At 34.8% G+C, this 21702-nt stretch overlaps 1 protein-coding gene across 3 annotated transcripts in view; it reads left to right on the top strand.

Moving 5' to 3' along the window:
* The window catches only part of LOC149799063 (intersectin-1-like), a 224540-nt gene that overhangs the window by 138414 nt on the left and 64424 nt on the right, over positions 1 to 21702 (top strand). For all 3 annotated transcript variants that reach the window (XM_089958036.1, XM_089958037.1, XM_089958035.1), the window contains exons 33-35: positions 13705 to 13826; positions 18978 to 19084; positions 20558 to 20630. In XM_089958036.1, the coding sequence (XP_089814162.1) occupies positions 13705 to 13826; positions 18978 to 19084; positions 20558 to 20630 (302 nt within the window). The remainder of the gene's footprint in view (positions 1 to 13704; positions 13827 to 18977; positions 19085 to 20557; positions 20631 to 21702) is intronic.

Genomic DNA, 21702 nt, shown 5'->3' with positions numbered 1-21702 from the left:
CACACCTCCCTTTGGTGGAGATCCCAATAGATTCCAAGCAAAGACCATCAGGGTAAGTGGGTAGGGTGCAATGTTTTATGTATAAATGACTTGTCCATTTTATGCAAAGAAAGTTAATCCTCTCTCTATGTATGTATGTGTATATATATATATATATATATATATATATATATATATATATATATATATATATATATATATATATATATATATATATATATATATATATATATCTTTGTGTGTGTGGTCTGTGTGTGTATATATACATATATAAAGAGAGAGAGTCCAGTTTCAATACATGGAAGAGTTGGTTTTCACAAGCTGACATGTCAACAGCCAGGTGAGCAATATAAATTCCACTTGATCCCCTTGCTTTGCATTGTATTTGCCCCTTTTCAGGTAAATGCATTTTTGTTGTTGAAAAATTCAGTCTTGCTGTTGTGATTATTTAATCACTTTTTTTACCCCAACAATTTGACTTTGTTATGTATTCTGACACTAAATACTTTTTCACATCCGTTTTTTGTTGAATGGAAGAATAATTATTGAAACTGATTGTTTCTCACATATTGAAGCTAACTTTGGTGGATTAGCTCAACATAGCAGTTTGGCATCCTTGTATGTCCATATGAATATTTGTCTGTATGTCTGTCCACACCTTAGATTAAGAACTGTGTTACAGTTTCTTTTGATCAAAGTCATTGATAAAGTTGTCTACTTTCTGCATAAATAAAACTAGGGTTCTCATTTTTCAGGGTGGTTTCATATAAATCCACTGTAATAACCTAATTATAAAAGACACTTGATCATTCAGAATGTGCCTTCGATGAACAAGTATTCTTTATATAGAGGTCAGAATGGTCACAAAGGCAAGAAAAGGAACCCATCCTTAACAACTGACACAATGAATCAAAGAATTCATCTTTTTTGTTCAGGTCACAGCAGATGCCTTTCTTATGAAGGTGTTGATAATGGCAAGTTTCTCTGTACATACTTCTTCATATCATTAGCTTATTCCCTCTCATTTTATGGATGATCAGTCATGATGTGTTGGAATATCTAAGTTCTGACAAACTGATACCTTTACAAAGCCAAGGTTCCAAGGAATTTAAAAATCACAGTAATTTATATGTTGATGTGCACGTTGCTGTGCATTTTCTTGAGGTACTCATAATAATTGAACATCTGTCCCTAAGTAAGGGCCATTGAATAGGAAAGTATGGAGTAAAGTATGCTATCAGTAATTGTTAAAAAATTAACAACTGAAAGAATGAACCTTTAAAAATTCATCAAATTTGTTCTGTCAGTAATTGTCTAAATATTAACAACTGACACAATGAATCATTAAGAATTCATCTAATTTGTTCAGGTTGAAGATCGTAGACTGCTCTTACCAAATATAAAAAGAATTGCGTATGTTGTTGAGTGATAGTTTTCTGTTTAACACAGTTCTTGACATCATATCTGTGTTCTAAACAGGAAGCATGCATGGCTGATTTATGGCGGGTCCTGAATCATGAAAGATTTCCAAATGGTCTCATTCTTTTTGTTGACTTTTATCATTTTTTTTCATAGGACTGTATTTGCAATCATGAAACTGTATACCAGTAAACATTTTTAAGTTTAATTTTAATTAGATAATTAGAGACGTGGATAGCATCCACATCATCGATGTAGTCTCTCCCAGTGTTCATATCTGTGTTACACACTTTGGAAAAAAGTGAAGCCATATTGATGTCATTGTAGTGTACAAACATCATTTCAAACTGTGCAATCAGCACTGATTTTACACAAGTTGACTACCTCATTGCTGACATTCACCTATGATTACAGATTGATATTTATAGTGTAAAATGGAAGTGATAATAGCCGACATGGGTATTGTTTGTTCCTGTAGGACTGATGATACTAACAGTATGGAAAAATGAGAGCCAGTCTGGAAATGGGTGAAGATAAAATAGAGTATATATTGGTTTGGCTGGCCAGGATTGGTTGATAATGAAAGTTAGATTTGAGCAAAATGAATCTTTTAAGAGCGTATCTTTATAGTAACTGAAAAAGATTGTTTTATTGATGGAATTTCAGTCCTTCAACAGGCTTGAGTTTGGAACAATTGTAATGAAACTAAGCACTGGACTCATTTGTGCAGAATTGAAAGCTTTTGTTTCAAACACATGTAGGTCCAGAAAATGCCATAGCTGATGTGCTTTTCTCTACATAAAAGCTGTCATTCAGGATGCGTCTATACTCATAAATATAGGTTTGATCATGAGCACTCAGAAATTTAACATTACTGAATTTGTAATATCTTAGTGTTTGTATAGATTTACTGTGGAAACTGAATTAGTTTCATGAGTCCTTTAGCTGCCTCCTGTTTTTCTACCAAAAATAAATTTACAATTCCTGTGCAGTGTTAAATTTAATGATGAAAATAATTAAAAGTAAATCTGTTTTATCAGGTTGCCTGTTATTTAGATCCACATACAACGAACTGCCTAATTATACATTGCAATCTCTTTTCAACAGCAGTCTACATGCTGTTAGTGGTCAGGTGGCTTTTTAAGGGCCAAGGGTCAAAACCAGGCAATCCTTAGAATGGGGTATGTCCATGTGTTACTCATGGACTGTGATTGGTCCAGTAGATGGAAATAGTTACCTGACCATTTCATGCAAGGTATGAATAACAAGAATCACTTTTTCAGTCAGGTGGCCAGTAATAGGCTAATTAGTCTGTCTTTACAGTGCTGTTAACAGTGGCAGGTGATCCATCAGGTATTAAGCTGCACCCGTCAGTCACTGAGTTGGGTAGCTTCCAATGCATAACAGTCAATCGGATCTCAGTAAAAACAGTTACCATGGCAACAGTAATATCAGACTGAATAAAAGGATAACCTAATTCCTTTTATGGTAAGGCCTCAACTTTTGAAAGATATAGAATATAAGTTGTTGTCATCGTGGGCGTAATGACATTTTTGAGCACATGACAGGCTATACAAAGTGGCCAGTATATCGGGTGGAGGAAGCTCCCAATAACCCACAGGAAGCTACTGTCAAGCTTTCTCACATACCCATGTTGGCTGAGCCCAAGACTCGAACCCATGATGGCAGAGGTGAGATGTCAGTGATCTGTAGACAACTAGGCCAATTAGGGCCCCAGGAAGATAAGTTGTAAATACAATTGGGAAAATAAGACACTTGCTGAATATGTGATCCTGCTGCTGAAGGGATGTTGCACTGTACTCCACTCACTTAAGAGCACATTTAGTTACCATATCAGTGATAATCTTTAGTTATATTAAATATTCAGGATTATAAATGTAGACATAAGTCTGAGATATTACAGCATTCATTGATCGGTTGTTTACAGTGTCAGTGAGGAATTCCTGTACAGTTTCTTTAAAGGTTCATAAATTTGAATGTTGTGCAAAAATGTATATAGTCTATGCTTGTCTTCCATTAGAAATTGGCAAATTGTGATAGTACCAGTATCATGGAAATTATTTCTTTTATGATCATTGCTACATACTTTTAATAATTGCCAAAAAAGATCCTTTGTGTTATTTTTTTATTTTGGAAAAGAGATTCACATTGAATAAAAAAGTAGTGCCACACTCTGTCTATAGTTTCATAATATCTGACATGAATTCTATATTTTAAAAAATTGTATTTGTTAAACATTGTCTTCAAAAGTTACAGAAGAAAAAACCTATTATGTTACTGATAATGTTAATTTATGCTGATCATCACAGACGAAGTCCCTTTTAGAATTTTACAGACTTTAAATAAGCTAAAATGTTAGCCCATGATTAAGTGGATAACAGTTTTATATTTGAGAACAGGAGAACATCACAGAGAGAGTAGTGATGTCATGATGGGATGTAAGATTCCAATAGCATATCATGAATTTACAACCATTCAGAAGGGGAGTCACTGTAGCTCAGTAGTTAGAAGGCATATGACTCATGACCAGAAGGGTACGGATTCAGTTTCGATGATAGTACCAGCACGGATAGGCTATCATGGTGTATCCTTGGGTAAGGCAATGTACATGCCTCAACACAATTTAAACTTCAAAGTTTTTATGTGCCAATCAACAAATCAGAAAGCATATAACTCTGGCAGTTGTGTTTAAAAAAGCTCATATACAGCAGAGATCTAAAAAAAATGGGTATGGTACATCTCTAAGTGATTATGCTGTTTATATGTTTCACCTCCTAGTAGAAGATGTGAAATAAAGAAATTGAAAGATCTCAGATTATGTCTGACCATATGTTTTAAATCCAGAGGGGCCACTTAATTTTTGAGGATTTCAAAAGCAAAAGTGTGGAAATATTGATGCATGCTGTAGTCACCGGGCCTATTAAGATGGTAGAAAACGGTTAATTTTTTGGGGTGGCATGTGATTCTGCCCATGCATACATGCTAGTACTATGCACTGTATGGTATTGCCTTCTTCAGTGGATTCTTGATGTAAAGGCAAATGTTTTTGGAGTACAGATGTAAAGATTGTTGAATAACTTTAGCAGTTTTATTCAGATATAAATTTCCTACTATTGCCATGCAATTATTAATGTACAGTTAATGTATGTATCATATTCCCTGCTACAGTTAGGTATCAAGAATTCAAATAATGCTTACTTTGCATTGTTTGCATCCACTTTTATTTTAAGAGTACCATACAGTAAGTCTAAAAATGTAGTTTCATTCATGATAGATGTGTTTGTTGATTTTAGTTGTTTTTTATTCATTAAATGATTTTCAGTATTGTGTTTGTTGTAAAACAGTTTCTTGGAATATAATTTTGATGCGATCAGTTCCCTTTTAAATTAGTGCAGACGAGTACAGAATTGTTGAAAGATATAGTGTTAAGTTTGAGATGTCACTAAATTGCACCTCATTTTTTATTACAAAAATACTCATGCATTTATGCAGTAAATGATTTGAGCTTTCAGTTTACCATGGCATTGATCAGTATTGATTATGGCCAATTAGGAGTACATGTACTAAAATACATATATTTGTTTTTTTATGACTGTGTGATTTTATGTCTGTATTACTGATGTTTATCTCTGTCCAGTATCATTGTTTAGGCAAGATCTTAACTGTTGATACCAATCATTTTACAGCCAAATGACATGTTGAAAATTTAGTCATTGACCTTGTGACAACTGTCAATCATTGACCTGTTGACAACTGGCAGTCATTGGCCTGTTAACAACAGTCAGCATCAACAGTCAGTCATTGACCTGTTGACAACAGTTATTCATTGACCTGTTGACAACCATTAATTACTGCTTATCAGTTACCACAGTGGACCAGTCTGACTGCAAATCATCTGATCAGTTATTATGCAATTACTTCTTGTATATGGCTTGTTTGTCCATGTCCTTGCTGACTTAACTCTAGCACTTGGACATCTTTGAATTGGCTTTTCAATTTTCTTACCAACTTTCAATGAACTTTTCAGCAGATGTTTAGCAGTGCTGCAGTATGCATTCAAGAGCATCTTAATTTAAAGAATTTGTGATTCTGATTAGTAGTAAGAGGAACATGTTCAATAAGTCAGTTGTGTCAGGTAATATTAATGGTTTTCAGTGATGGGTTCCACCAATTAATTTTCATCATATATAAATATAATTGCCTTCATCTAATTTGTTGCCCACTCTCCATTGTTTCCATGTGGTTTTAGTGCATGTGCACAAGACATTAGTGTATAACCAAATCTATGACAGTTGATGCTGTCAATATTACTAATTTGAAGATTGACTCTAAAGAACATTTAGAAAAGCAGGCACTGCTCTAAATTAGATTTAAAAAAAATAAAACTGGATATACTAATGTATTCCATTAATTTTATGCTTTGAAGTTAAATATATGTTTATTTTACTCATTTAGCAAATTTTGATGGTCTGGGAGTTAAGCCATAACATGGTTTACCACTGAAATTTGTAGTCAAAATTCATATTAAATAGGTCAGGATAATTTTGTTGGTTTAGCAGATTTGGATTGTGAATCAGTAATATCAGATCGGCTTCATCATCTGTCAGCTTGGGCTTGGTGTATGTTTGAACTGGTACATTGTCTTGTAATATTGACATACTCATTGTTATGTCTTTAATGTCAGTGTTGTATTTATATGTTCTTTGACAGAGTTACATTGCATTTAGCCCTCAGAATATATAACCATTATAAAAATAGATTGCATCATTTTAAAGAAGCTTATGCATGTACTATAGAAATGTTACTGGTAATAAAGCATTCTGTATATGTCTGTTTTATTAATGATAGTTGTTAGTAATAATTTGATGCACACCTGATTCTTACATGTATAAGTAAATAAACACAGATTGATGAATATTTTCCTCTTTTTATTTGTCACCACTTTGCTTTCCACCTTTTCCATATTTCTGTCACAATGTACTGTATACCAGATAGATCTGAAGTTGATTTCCTGTAACTACAGGAATGAAAATAAATATACTTAAACACACCACTAGAGGGTATGTAACAGACTTCAATGTATCCACTCTTTGGATTCTAAATTTAAACTGCTTGAGATTGGGAGATGAAACTTGGTAGAATTAATTACTGTTGTATCATCAATAGATTCATGCACCAAATTACCATACATAATTTGCATAATGTGCCAACAGATCAGGGTCTATGTTGTTTGTTCTTCTAATTACTTCCAACAAACTAATAGACCCATCTTTGCTAATTGATTAAACAATGAAGGGTTTGGGTTTATTTGGTTTACAGTTAGATCTGTCTTATGAGTGAGTATATACAGTAAAAATCATGGCTTTAAGGTCAAGGTTACAGGTTCCTTTATTATAATGAAGCTTTGGCCAATTCATCTGATGGAATGATCATAATATTTAGAAACTATGTCTGATATATTTGGCTAATAGGATCTGCATTTATGCCAGAGGCTCATAAATAAATTGATCAAGATCAGATTTTAGAAAATACTTGAGCATAGATTAGAGTACAAGAGACTGAGCCTTCCCCATTTCAATGGCATTTGTCTCTCCATGAACGTTACAACAGTTTTGAGAAATGGGGTGGGTGGAGGGGAGGGTCTGGGTGTGGGTTTTACTAAATTATGGGTAACCCACTTATGTCCAGAAGAGAAGAGGGACTGAGCCAAATGAAATGTACTGTGACATATTCATCACTGTGCTGAACAAAATCATGATGGTCTGTTTTAAGCAGGAGAACTAGTGACAGTTTTAAAAATTGGGTAAAATGGTAATGGTTGTGTTGATCACTTCTTCTTAAACTTTGCTTTTAGACTGTAATATGCAATTTCATAGTTCTTTGTAAAAACTTGTGTTAATTGATTAACTCATTAACCCCCTTGATATTTTTGTCATTTTTTGCCTGTAATAAAAGTTGGAAACACATTTTGGAGGCTGCTTCTGAATACATCCAACTAAATATGCTTCCAAGAGATTTGTGTTTAGCCTGATACCTAGTTGTGTTAGGAACATCTTTTCATTGGCTATTTCGCTCACACATGTGCAGAAGGGTAAAAGTTGAAGTTTTTTTTGGGGGGGGGGTATTTTCGCTTATTGGATCCATCATTTTTGTGTCCTGGCCACTTTTTACTTGAAATCCCCAACTTATCTTACTTTACGCACAGGTTAGCCTTTCTATGTGCAATCTAGACTGATCTGCCTTAAATCTGAGTCCCAAGAATCTAAAATCTGGGCACAAAATCTGATTCTGACAACAGGCGAATTTTAGGTGTAAATAGATTGGGTCTCAAAAAATATGTTTTTCCCTCTGTGTTTTGTAACGAGAGTAGAAAGTTTAGATTAGTATAATTGCAGAGCTACATCCGTCTATTTTTCTGTAATGCTACCCATTTTGGTGTATCTTAAATGACCTTGAAAAGGCTTGATGCTACAGAGCTCAGAAGTAGGGTACTACCTCCTGATGCACAAAAACATAGTGTGATAGGGTTAATGCGTTAATAGTGATTTAAATCCTTTATCCCAAATCTTAACTGGAGTTTGGCATTTAGATTTATTTATATCGAAGCACACTTATGATATTATTTTTTGTGATTTTTATTCTTCAGATGTTTTACAGGATCCATGTTTTGTTATGAATGTAATAGTTGAGAGATTAGTAACACTGAAACTGACACTATTGTTTTTGAGCAGGGGGAAATACTTAACACATTGTTTGCATACACATGACACAAGGACAATGACATGTAGATAGCATACACATGACACAAGGACAATGACATGTAGATAAGAGCATTCTTTACATTTTCTTAGTAAAAAACGTATTTATGCATTTAAATCTACCGGTACAAGTAGTTATTGTAAACCCAGACATTTTGAAACATTCCACTGATGTGAGTCTTAGGGAAAACTGTAATAAAAGAATCCCCCAACTGGTAGCAATTTACATTGCTATGACATTTGATTTAAGTCAAGGTCTTTTAAAAATAAAACTCAGTTACATCTGTCTGGTCTTTCATAATCTAAATTGTCAGTTTGATGAAAAGATAGTAATATTTTTGTTAACTTCCATTTAGTTGAGCCCCATGGCACTCAAATAATTTTCCCCATGCCCCATGGCACTGAAAGAATTTGTTGTATCCCCTAAAAAGCACCATGTTGTCTGTGACATATAAAAATGTTTGTTTGAATTGAAATTCTGCCTTATGTTTTGTAAACATTTTTCTTTGTTGAGTTTGACCTTATTATTCTTGTGAATGTCAATTATTGTCTGTCATTTCATTTGAATTTTACAGTTGCATTGGAATCACCTTTTTCTCATTGGTAAAGTGCAGCAGATGCACAGACATAGATTTGTAACATATAGAAATCAAAATGCTATATCTACTTGCCTTTAAGTTGGGGTCCAACTACAAACATTGTAGACCCTAATGTGCTGGCAGATCAGGGTCAGTGTTGTTTGTGCTATTGATTACTCTTTACAATCCGCTTTGATTCAGATCTGCTGTCACATTATGTAATGGCATATCTGGTTACATGAGGGGGACGATAACACATGATACTTATGATTAGATTGTATTGTTAGATCATTCTTTTCTAGGGCACTAATCAATAGGTTTGCAAAAATATGTAAGAAAACCCCTTTTTTGAAATCAGAAAACAAGTATAATCTACACACACACCTTAGAATAGAAGCTTCCATGTGACCTTTGACCTCACCATGTAATGAACAGTGGTGGTATATTATTTTTTGGGGCAAGGTCTTCTGGCTAGTAGTTTAAATGTTGCATACCGAATAATCTTCTGATCATTTTTCAGCTTTACTGGTTATAGACGAGATGCATTTTTTGCCTGTCTTCCAGCATCTGTTTTCCAGCATCCATTGTCTCTTGTACATCTCCCTAAACTACTAGAAGGATTGCTATGAAACTTGACACAAACCATCATCACAAGGCTCTGATGGTCCAAAATAATGGCAGCCATCTTGAAAATATTGTTATCACTACTCCTGCTGAATGGATTGGGGTGCGGGGGCAGGTTATGTTCAAAAGGTCATTTGTAACAGTGGAAATACCATCGTACGTCAGTTTTATGACCTCCAGGCCTGCTGTCATTTTATGGGCTTACATATCAGGGTCTACACTGTTCATTATATGATTTTAATAGAGAGCATTGACCCTGATCTGTTTGGCATGTTATGTGGTGACAGATCTAGGTCTGTACTGTTCACAGCTGGATGCATATCAAAGAACATGGAGGATGGCTTAGTCATAAGCAACTAGAAGAGATGGGGTTAGAATCCTACAATTGGATCTGCCCAGGTTAGCACCTGTGGTGTGTTACAAGGCAAGGCTATATATAATAATTGCTTTGGCACAAATGACCTTAATATGTTGCTGTGTCATAAAACACCAAACCAAACCAATGTATTTATCCAGGATAAACACACTTAAATTCATGGCACCAGGTCATGGAAAATTAAGCAATATTCTGTATATTATAAACAAAATGCTATGTCTGACAAGTAATTTGATAACTGTAGTCTTGGACTATGATCTTTAAATGTTTAAGCAGCAAGGAAGTGATTATGTCAAATATTATCACAAGTGGTACATATATAATAATAATAATAATGAGGACTTTGTATAGCGCCTAATCTTTAGAAGCTCTAAGTGCTTTACAACATTAAACAACACCTATAAGATAAAATACATATAAGGATATGATTACAAAAACAAACACCATAAAATTAGAAAACATTAAAAAAACATGCTGAAAATATTTAAGGTAGGAAACGTTATTAGGTCTTTAAGTTTGTTCTTGCAGTCGAAATAAGTGAGTTTTGAGAGCCCTCTTGAATGTGATCACTGTGTCTTTGTGTCTAAGTTCAGTGGGCAATTCATTCCACGTTGCTGGGCCCTGGCAGATTATTATTTAGGGCAAGTCTATTCAGGTTAGTATGCAGTTATGATGATAATATATCATGTTTAGAGGACTGAAACACTTAAACAGAATTTGAAGGGTGATCTGACCTCCCAAAATCTAAATTATTTTTGGCTGATTCAGTGTACATTGTTAGCAAAGAAATTTGATTCATTTGAAAACATTCTTGTTCAAGGAAGATAAATGTGATTGGGCATTAAAGGCGATTACATTTCCTGCATTTGGAAAAGCTTTTGATACATCATATGTGATTAGATACTAAATGGAATACAATGTCCACAGGCAATATCAGTGGATGTACTTTCTATTGTCGGCGTGAATTATTCATTTTAGTGATGATAGTGTAAGAAGTTTTAACACATTGTATCATAGATCCTAATGCACCATGGCAGCTGGTGGCACTCCATTGTGTCATCTGATTCACAGTTTGCAGAGGATGACCATATTCCCAGAACATATATATAACAATGATCACAGTGGTGGCTCAGGTAAAACATATATATAAAAGTGATCACAGTGATGGCTCAGGTAAAACATCTTAAGGGGTTTCAATACTGTATATATTTGCTGATGCATCATGACCAACTACAAAGCATACAGACACAGATCTGCTGTTGTGTAATGCACTGGCAGATCTGGATCTTTGCAGTTTATTAGGAGTAATCAGTAGAACAAAAAATGTAGACCTCGATCTGCTGGCACATGTGATAGTAGATCAGGGTGTTTTGTTTGCAGTTGGACTTGACTGCTAAGTGGGTATATATGGTACAAGTAGTAAGTATATATCTTGAGTAGTTTAAGACAGAAAAACAATGATGGCTACATATATTCACTAGCTTCCAAATACGTGTACCTGATTCATACTTACATTTCAATGCAGTGTATATGTGATTCTCTCTCATCATGGCTCCAACATGAAATATTTCACAGGTCTATGGGTAATGTTGTAGCAGAGGTCCTAAATGAAAACCTACAGTGTCACTGACAGAAAACTCTTTCTGTACCTATACAGTTTCACATGATAAGCCCATACTTGATGAGACAACCTTCAACTTTATCAAATATTGGACATTATTTTTTCAAATTTAAGATCACTTTTCTAATTTGACAAGTCCACCGCTCTGGTGGCCATGTGGTTAGCGTGTCCACCTCGGATGCGGGAGGTAGAACATTTGAACCCCTGATGAGTCATACTAAAGACTTATAAAAGGGTGCTAACAGCTGCCTCACAGGATAATATGACTGGGTGTGACATGATGCTACATGTCTGCGGCATGATGCCCCAGTGCTAGACATCACTATAAACTGCCATACTGCAGACATCATAGCGATATGACTATAATTTTTTTTAAAGCATCATTAAAAATTCAAATCACATACACATATTTGACAAGTCCAGCCCCATCCACTTTGGCAAAATGTACTGGGTACACAGTCTAAGATTTATCAGAGGAGAAATAGTTTATTCAAGCATCAGAAAAAAAGATGAAACTAAATATTTTAGAACAGTATTTGTCTTTTCCAAGGTTGAAAAGTATTATGATAAAGTTTCAGTATACCAGCATTTGCACAGACAGAGCATTTGCAATTATCAGTAAAGAGCTAAAGATCCATTCCGCTGCATAAATGTTGCATACAGGCATTTTCTGATCAAAAAATGGAAGGTCTTGACCCATCATTCTGAGACTCTAAGGTTGACCTACTTTTGCTCATAGGCATGGACACGTCTTTGTTTTAAACTTGGCACATATGCAGTGACATGTCTTTCTTTTAAACTGTTGGCACATATTCAATGACATGTCTTTGTTTTAAACTGTTGGCACATATGCAGTGACATGTCTTTGTTTTAAACTTGGCACATATGCAGTGACATGTCTTTGTTTTAAACTGTTGGCACATATGCAATGACATGTCTTTGTTTTAAACTGTTGGCACATATGCAGTGACATGTCTTTCTTTTAAACTGTTGGCACATATGCAGTGACATGTCTTTCTTTTAAACTGTTGGCACATATGCAGTGACATGTCTTTCTTTTAAACTGTTAGCACATATGCAGTGACATGTCTTTGTTTTAAACTGTTGGCACATATGCAGTGACATGTCTTTGTTTTAAACTTGGCACATATGCAGTGACATGTCTTTGTTTTAAACTGTTGGCACATATGCAATGACATGTCTTTGTTTTAAACTGTTGGCACATATGCAGTGACATGTCTTTCTTTTAAACTGTTGGCACATATGCAGTGACATGTCTTTCTTTTAAACTGTTGGCACATATGCAGTGACATGCTGTTATGAGAACTTGACTACATTAATCTTGCTAACCACTCTGGTGTCCTAGTGGTTATAGTGCCCGCCTCTGATGTGGGGGGTCGCAGGTCAGACCTACTTTGCACACCACTTGATAATGGAAAGGAACATTCCGTTAAATTGATTAACCAATGAGGTTAAAGGTCAGTGTCATGGGAGAAAAATTGGTTAGGTGGGTAGTTAGTGATTCATGTTTTATCACTCAGACACGAGGAATATAGAACATCTGTGATTTTGAGTACAGAAGGTTAAAAGCCATAGTCATAGTGGTCACGTGCTTAAAGTTCTTTCCCTTTGAGAAAGCTTAATACGGGTGAGGTAAAACCTACTATAACGTGTTTCATTATAATGCGATTCCACTATTAACATGATGACAGCATGGCTTCCGTTTTTTAATTTAATTTGACCTCTCTTTTTAACATCTTAAATACATGCTCTCAAAAAAGCCAATTATTGGTATTCCTAGCAGATTAAATGATCAAGAGGTTAGAGAAAACTAATGACATTGTAATTTCAATGCACATTTTCTATGGGGAAGTTTTTCGAAAAATTTGTTAACGTGATCCTACTTAAATCAAAATGTTATTCTTTGGACCCCGAGCATTGCATTATAATGGGTTTTACCTGTATCATGCATCTATGGATAAGCACCAGACTTTGAATCAGATTGATGTAAATGTAGCATCCTTGGAGATCGATTGATTCATTTAGTCAGTGGGGCAGAGATTTTAGTGTTTGTGGTTTAAATTAGAAATTGTATGAGGTGGTTGTAATTATTTTCTGGAGCAGATTTCTAGCAGAGTTGGCTCAAGAGTTTAACACAGGAGATGAAACACCCCTAGCATGAGATGCTCAGAAGGTCAAAAGTAGAACCCACCAAGTCAAATCATGGAGATTAAATGTTCTCCTAAGACTACAACAAACAATAAAATCACAGGCAAGATAGTCAAGTTACCTTCTTTTAATTTACAGGGTCTACAGATCCGCAGGTGTTGGCCTCCACATCGACTGAGGAGGGAAAGCGTCAGAGTGCAGTCCATGAGCTTATTAATACAGAAGAAGTCTATGTGTCTGATCTGTCTACAGCACTAGATGTAAGACTTTTATTAATTTTAGGCAAAAATCATGTGTGAAAAAATGCTGTGGTTAAACTTTAAATTGTAATGGAGATGGGCTGATGGTGTTGGGAAGTCATTATAACCATCTTTTTGTCCATCAACACTGAGGTTAGGTATAACTTTATGAGAAATTTCTTCGACACATTTGCTTGTAGATTAATTTATATGACTTCGTATGTAAATAATTCATGAGTTCATTAGGAAAACTTGTCAGGTGTGATAATAAGTCACTGTGTAATACATTTCATTGTTTAACAGTTTATTTTACCTTTTGCATTAAATTTCTCTGGGTTAGGATTACATTTAGCTCAGTTTCTCTGATATGTTTGCTTAAATAGTAATTTAACTTGTGACAATAACTAATAATAATAATAATAATAATAATAATAATAATAATAATAATAATAATAATGCTTAGTAGAGGAAAACTGATTAGTCAAGGACTATTCTCACTTTAGGCCCTCTTAAGGAGAGTATAACAACACACATTATATGAAGATAGCAATAATTACTGTTTATTTTAACATGTTTAGTATTAAAATACTAAAGTCTATAATGAGGAGTACTATATCCATCAGTCAAAAATAGGTCTCTGTAATCTCTAATTTCTACCAGAGTGATCTGCATTAATCTTTACATGTACCTCTGTTACTCAGATGCTATTGTTTGCACATCATATAACTTGATTTTACATGGTGCATCGTGAAGAGTACTACACCATAAAATCAAAACATAGTTCAGTGACCTATATTTTGCACTTCAGTGAACTACATTCACCTTTGTGTTTAGCTCAGTTTCTCAGACACTTTTGGATGTTGTTTTATGACTTGGTAGTTGTTTTGTAAGACGTATGATATGTACTCTCCTCAGTTAAAATTAAGCCACTGTGGCCAATTTTTCATGCTTCATTGATTTGCATTAACCATTGTTATGGGGGCCAAGTGGTCTAAAGTGATCACCATTCTGGATCACTACCATCTCATCTCTGTCTGCATGGGTTCTAGTCTCAGGCTCGGCTAATGTCGGTACATGAGAAAGCTTGCCAGTAGCTTCTTGTGGGTTGGTGGTTCTTTCTGGGTTTTTCCAGGGTTCTTCCTCCACCATTTATACTGGCTGCCATGTATAGCCTATCTTGTGCTGGAAAATGGCATTAAACCCTACCACAACAACAACAACAATAGACATTATTACTGCAGTGATATAAATTCATGCTTATGTTGGATGGATTATAAGACATATTTACCATTTAGACAAAGCTTTCCAAGATGGTCATATTGCTATTGTTGGTTTTCTTGTAATTGTGTATTGTTGTGTCCTCACTACTTCTGTTGTGTATGACTCGCCTTGTTTTGAGTCCTCACATATTTTTTGTAATAAATTTTATTTAAATTACTCCATTTCAAAAGGTTTGGAAATTACTGGAATAGATAACAGATTCAGCATGAAAGAAATCTTCCAAAGATTTAACTTTTCCATTTTTGTAGATCATTGTTTATTAAAATGTTTTATGAAAGACCGTTGAATCCTGTGAACACAAATTTTTGCAAGCTTGCATAGTTTGGTATGTTAGCTAGGAAGTAATATTTGCAACATTGTCTTCATGACAAAGACTATCATGGTAAGTTAAATTAATGATTAATCTACAAAAATTTCTTGCTACACCTGTACCGCAATTAATTCATAAAAGTTGAATGGTGTTATATACACAGTATAGACACTTCCATTTATCCTAATATCCACCAAAATATATGTACATAATAATATATACTACTGCACACCAAACTGGTAATTAGCCATTCATATATAGTCATCCATGCACTAGATTTGTGTACAGGGAGTTGAATTCATTTAAATAGCACTTCAAAGGACCATTCTTGATCAGCCTTCTCATTATCTTTGAAGTGACCAACTTAAATTTAAAAGTTATAAGCTGGGTCAATGCAGCAGTATAATTCCAAGTTTTTTAAGTCGACAGAGTTTTCTGCAATCTAATTGGATATGAATGGTCACGTTATAGTTTAAATTTTTGCCTTGCTCTTTGTACATTTTAGAGCCAACCTTAGCAGAATGATCATATTAGACTTTTCATATAATGCACTGGATGCTGATGGAAAACGTGACGTCATGGTTTAATTTACAAGAAATCATTTTGACAATGAAAGATTCTGCATATTGAATAATGAAACAAAAGGTCCTGAAAGAGCATAAATATAGCAAATACTTTATTTTCATTCATCTTCGCATTTAATCGTTGCGATGGCTGAATAATTCATCTATATTACACCATATATACTTATGTATAGGTTGGCTCCAAATGTAAACAGTGGGGACTCAGATCTGCTGGTGTATTATGCAGTGGCAGATAAGGGTCTATATTGTTTGTTCTTCTGATCTATTTCTAACAAAATGCATAGACCCAGATCTGCTGGTGCATTATGCAATGACAGCTCTGAGTCTATGCAGTTTGTAGTTGGATCCAACTTAAACAAGTATATACAGTACATAAATATACATTAGCTTCTGTTAAACTTTTGTGTGAGTGGGGGGGGGGGCAGGGCACTGGGGTATCATCCCGCAGACAAGTAGCATGATGTCCCACCCACACACATTATCCTGACACCAGGCCAACCAGTCCTAACTATAACCTCTTAATGCTGACCGCCAGGCAAGGCAGCTGTTAGTACCATTTTTTTAAGTCTTTGGTATGACCTGGCCGATGATCGAATCCATGACCTCCCGCATCTGAGGTGGACACTCTTAAACCACTAGGCCACCTTAGCTTCTGTAAAACATTTGTATGCCCTTGTTTAAATATGGTAGTGGTGTATGGTCCTACTCTTGTACATCAGTGCTCATCCATTACCCAGGTAAGCTTGGTCAGTATTCAGGCTCTGTGGTGGGGTATTTATGTTCCATGAAAACGTTTGTAGCTTAATCATCTAACATTGTGCAATTAAAGAAATTTTTTATACAATTGTTTTTTTTATATATATTACAGTACCATTTTGATACCTATGTACAGTGGTATATATAGTCCATTCACCAAGCTATGCAAATGTTCCGTGATATGGATGAGATCACCTTATAATGAGATTGTTGTTGTAGGGTTTAACGCCATTTTTCAGCACATGATAGGCTATACATGGCGGCCAGTATTAATGGTGGAGGAAGAACCTGGGAAGACCCCAGGAAAGAATGACCGACCCACAAGAAGCTACTGGCAAGCTTTTTCACATACCCACATAGGCCGAACCCGAGTTTCGAACCCACACAGACAGAGGTGAGATGGCAGTGATCCATAACGGTGAGCACTTTAGACCACTCGGACACTCATGGCCCCCTTATAATGAGGTACATTGTATGGAGAAATATAATTCAATCATTGGGATCCATGACCGACCCACAAGAAACTACTGGCAAGCTTTTTCACATACCCACATTGGCCGACGCCAAGACTCGAACCCACACAGACAGAGGTGAGATGGCAGTGATCCATAATGGTGAGCACTTTAGACAACTCGGACACTCATGGCCCCCTTGTAATGAGGTACATTGTATGGAGAAATATAATTCAATCATTGGGATCCATGACTACATTCATATTATATCAAGAACCTTGTGTGCTTTACAGTAAGGGACCACTGTATAATATTCATCCAACAGTAAAAGCCCACACACCAGCAGATCAGGGTCTGGGAGTGGGTGATTGAAATTTTACCTGGGAGTCACATTGGTTAAATGGTTAGAATGTCAGACTTTTGACCAGAAAGATATGGCTTTTGGTATGGGTTATCTTTGTTGCCTCAGCAAAATAATACATTTCATGTGTTGGTGTGCTGTTAAGCACTACATCCATAAAATTGTATGTAGAGCAAACATTGAATACCCTGGTCTGCTGGCATTTTGTGATGGCACATCTTAGCCTGTGTTATTTCACAATTGGGCATGTGTTCTACATGAGTATGTACAGTACATAATTATGCTTGCCTGTCTTGTACTATTGTACCCCTTCTATAGTCTATTAAATACTGCTAACTAGTCTTGTCCTATTGTACCCCTTTTAAATTCCATTAAATAATGCTAACTAGTCTTGTAATATTGTACCCCTTCTATAGTCCAATAAATAATGCTAGCTAGTCTTGTACTATTATATTCTTTCTTTAGTCCATTAAATAATGCTAACTAGTCTTGTAATGCCCCTTATATACTCCACTAAATAATGCTAACTATTCTTGTACTGTTGTACCCCTTCTATACTCTATTAAATAATGCCAACTAGTCTTGTAATATTATACCCTGTCTATAGTCCATTAAATAATGCTTACTAGTCTTGTACTATTTTACCCCTTCTATACTCCATTAAATAATGCTAACTAGTCTTGTAGTATTGTACTCCTTCTATAGACCATTAAATAATGCAAACTAGTCTTGTGCAATTGTACCCCTTCTAAATTCCATTAAATAATGCTTTCTAGTCTTGTACTGTTGTGCCCCTTCTGTAGTCCATTAAGTAATGCTAACTAGTTTTGTATTATATTACCCCTTCTACTCCATTAAATAATGCTAACTAGTCTTGTACTATTGTACCTCTTCTATAGTCCATTAAATAATGCTTTCTAGTCTTGTACTGTTGTGCCCCTTCTGTAGTCCATTAAGTAATGCTAACTAGTTTTGTATTATATTACCCCTTCTACTCCATTAAATAATGCTAACTAGTCTTGTACTATTGTACCTCTTCTATAGTCCATTAAATAATGCTTACTAGTCTTGTACTATTTTACCCCTTCCATAGTCCATTAAATAATGCTTGCTAGTTTTGTAATATTGTACCCCTTTCATAGTCCATTAAATAATGCTAACTAGTCTTGTAGTATTGTACTCCTTCTATAGTCCGTTAAATAATGCTAACTAGTCTTGTACTATTGTCCCCTTCTGTAGTCTGTTAAATAATGCTAACTAGTCTTGTAATACCCCTTATATTCTCCATTACATGATGCTAACTAGTCTTGTAATATTGTACCCCTTCTATAGTCCATTAAATAATGCTAATAATGCTAACTAGTCTTGTTCTTTTGTACCTCTTGTATAGTCTGTTAAATAATGCTAACTAGTCTTGTACTATTGTAGGCCTTCTATAATCCTTTAGCCACTGCAAAGGCCATGACAGAGGATGAGTTGCAAGCAGTGTTTGTCAACTGGCATGACCTCCGGATTTGTAACACCAAACTCAACAAGTAAGACATTTACTTTCTTCTGCCTGTCATGCCCTCCCCCCCCCCATTTACCAGTTCATTCTAAAGCAGATTTTTATTACATATTGCCCACTTTGAAGTTGCGGTACCTCCACCCCACCCCAAGATGTAACCCAGGGATCACAAGGCAAAGTCTTATTACATACATGTTTTATTGCTTTGAATGCATGTACATGTATATGGTTGATACAAAAATATTTGAAAAATGTCACTCAAATTGAAATTATGTAAACTTGAACATTAATGCCTGCCATGGATTATTTGCATGGAGCATACTTTTTTTTATCGTTACTCCTGAACTTCTTGGACAATTGTCATAAAACTTTGCACTCACATTCATGTCACAGTCTGGTTGCTCCTAAGCAAAAATGATGGATATTTGACCTCTTGTATTTAGACCATGGAGGCCGTCTTCAGATTCTTATTATTGTGATTTCTAATGAATAGTTTGTTATATTAACATTGAGCAAAGGACTTCCTATGATATTTAGTAGATCCAAATTGGTGCCAATCTGACTTCTAATATGGCCACAATGGCATCCATCTTGAAAATCTTTTTATCGCTTCTCCACTAGTAAATGGAAAATGATGTTGACATTGCTTTTCACTGAAAGACTTTTTATAGTGTTTAATGGGTCCCAAAGGAAAACTAGGCTTATATGACATCCTTATATGACCACTGAGACAGCCATCTTGAAATTTTATATCACTACTGTTGCAGAATATATGGTCTTTTCAATATAGGATTTTCTCTCAAAGTCATCTTATGTGGGTTATTTTGTCCTGAATAAAAATGGGGCCATCTTACCATTCAGTATGGCAACTATAGTGGCCAGCTTGAAAATCTTGTTTCTACTCAAGAATATTGGAGATGGTTTCAACACTCAGCCAGAAAAAGAAGAAATCGTCTATTTAATTCTAGGAAATTCTCTTTGGGCCATAGAGCATCAGTCTTTTAACTGGACTCTTGTTGATACTTAAATGCAGAACAGTATTTACTTGGTGGGGGTGGGGTGGATACTTGATATTCCTGAATAATTAAAAGTTGGAATATAATGTATTAATTTTAATTGTGTATATGTTAAAAGAACTAAAGTTCATTTTGGAAACAAATAATAGAAATATCTCAGTTTTTAGTTTTTTGGTTGATACTCTTATACATTTTACATTACAGTAACTGTATATTATTTCTTCATGAACATGTCATAATGTTTTTTTAAAAAGATTTTCGGGAGTTATGTTTGTCAGTAATGATTTGGTTCATCTAATTCAAAAGTTATTTAGCATAAATAATTTATGAACCATTTGCTTGTTTTAAAAAATTCTAAATGTCTTGCCAATTTAATTTTACAGGATAGAAAATTTTATTGCTGCATAATTTTCAAATAGATTTATTGTGTCCTTCACATTTTCAAAGCAAGGATAACCTTTGAATGCAATAAGTTTTAATGACAGGGCTTTCAGAGTACGTAAGAAGATTCGGAATGGACAGGTGATTGAAGTGATTGGAGACATCCTTTGTGAATATGTGAGTGTTACTTTGCATATTTTCTCAAACAAATGTGCAAATATATAGTGATTATGAAAGTGTAGAAAAATTTCAGTAGATATTAAAGGTTTTGCATACATTTGCTTACAGACCACAAAATAATTTGGATTAAAGGGAATTGTAATTAGCATTGAAAATACCAAAACATGTATAATACTGTGTATCAGCAGTGCCAAAACAGTGTGGTTTTCTAACCAGTGTAACCAAATTCAAATGATATCTACAAATATATGCCATACATGTACAGTGAAACCTCTCAAGACAAATATCTCATTAGAAAATTCAAGTGAGATAGCTGTCTGGACTCTGTAATTTCCTTATTTTGTAGTACAATTAACTTGGTGGAAAGAAAACTTAAAAACTAAAATGTTATATTGGTCCTGGGGAGTTTTGTTTTCAGGAGATTTCACTGTATGTGGAAATAATGGCCTACATTACTTCAACAGTCTCAGTAATATATCAGTATATAGTCTCAATAGTACACCAGTCTGCAGTCTTAATAAACTAGTCTTCAGTCTCAGCAAGATACAAGTTTGCAGTCTAATAATAAATCAGTCTGCTGTGTCACCAATATATCAGTTTGCAGTCTTATTAACATACAAGTCTTTAGTGACTGTCTCAATAATATATCATGTTATAGTCTTAATGATATACCAGCCTTCATTCTTAACAACATACCAGTCTGCAGTCTCAGTTCTTCATAATATGGCAGCCTAAAATCTCAATAATATCCAGTCTGTAGTCTTAATGATATACTATTCTTTAGTCTCAACAATATACCAGTCTACAGTGTCAATAACATTCTAGTCTATAATCTTAATAATATACCAGTCTTCTGTCTCAAGAATATAGTCTGCAGTCTCAATAATATACCATAATCGGAACATGGCTTTGACACTTCCATCAGGTCATGAAAAAACCTCAGAATAGTTGTAGAAATGCACATCAATTTGATGTGTTTGGTGATTCAACTTTGGTGGAATGCACCACATATTATGACAGCAAAGTCAGAGATTGTTTTGATTGTGACTTTCTCTCTTTTGGTTGATAT

This window comes from Sinohyriopsis cumingii, chromosome 5 (genome assembly GCF_028554795.1).
Source record: "Sinohyriopsis cumingii isolate HCF-2022 chromosome 5, ASM2855479v2, whole genome shotgun sequence".
NCBI classification, from domain to species: domain Eukaryota; kingdom Metazoa; phylum Mollusca; class Bivalvia; order Unionida; family Unionidae; genus Sinohyriopsis; species Sinohyriopsis cumingii.
Note: the sequence above shows the minus strand (reverse complement) of the source record. Positions and strands in the feature narration are given on the sequence as shown.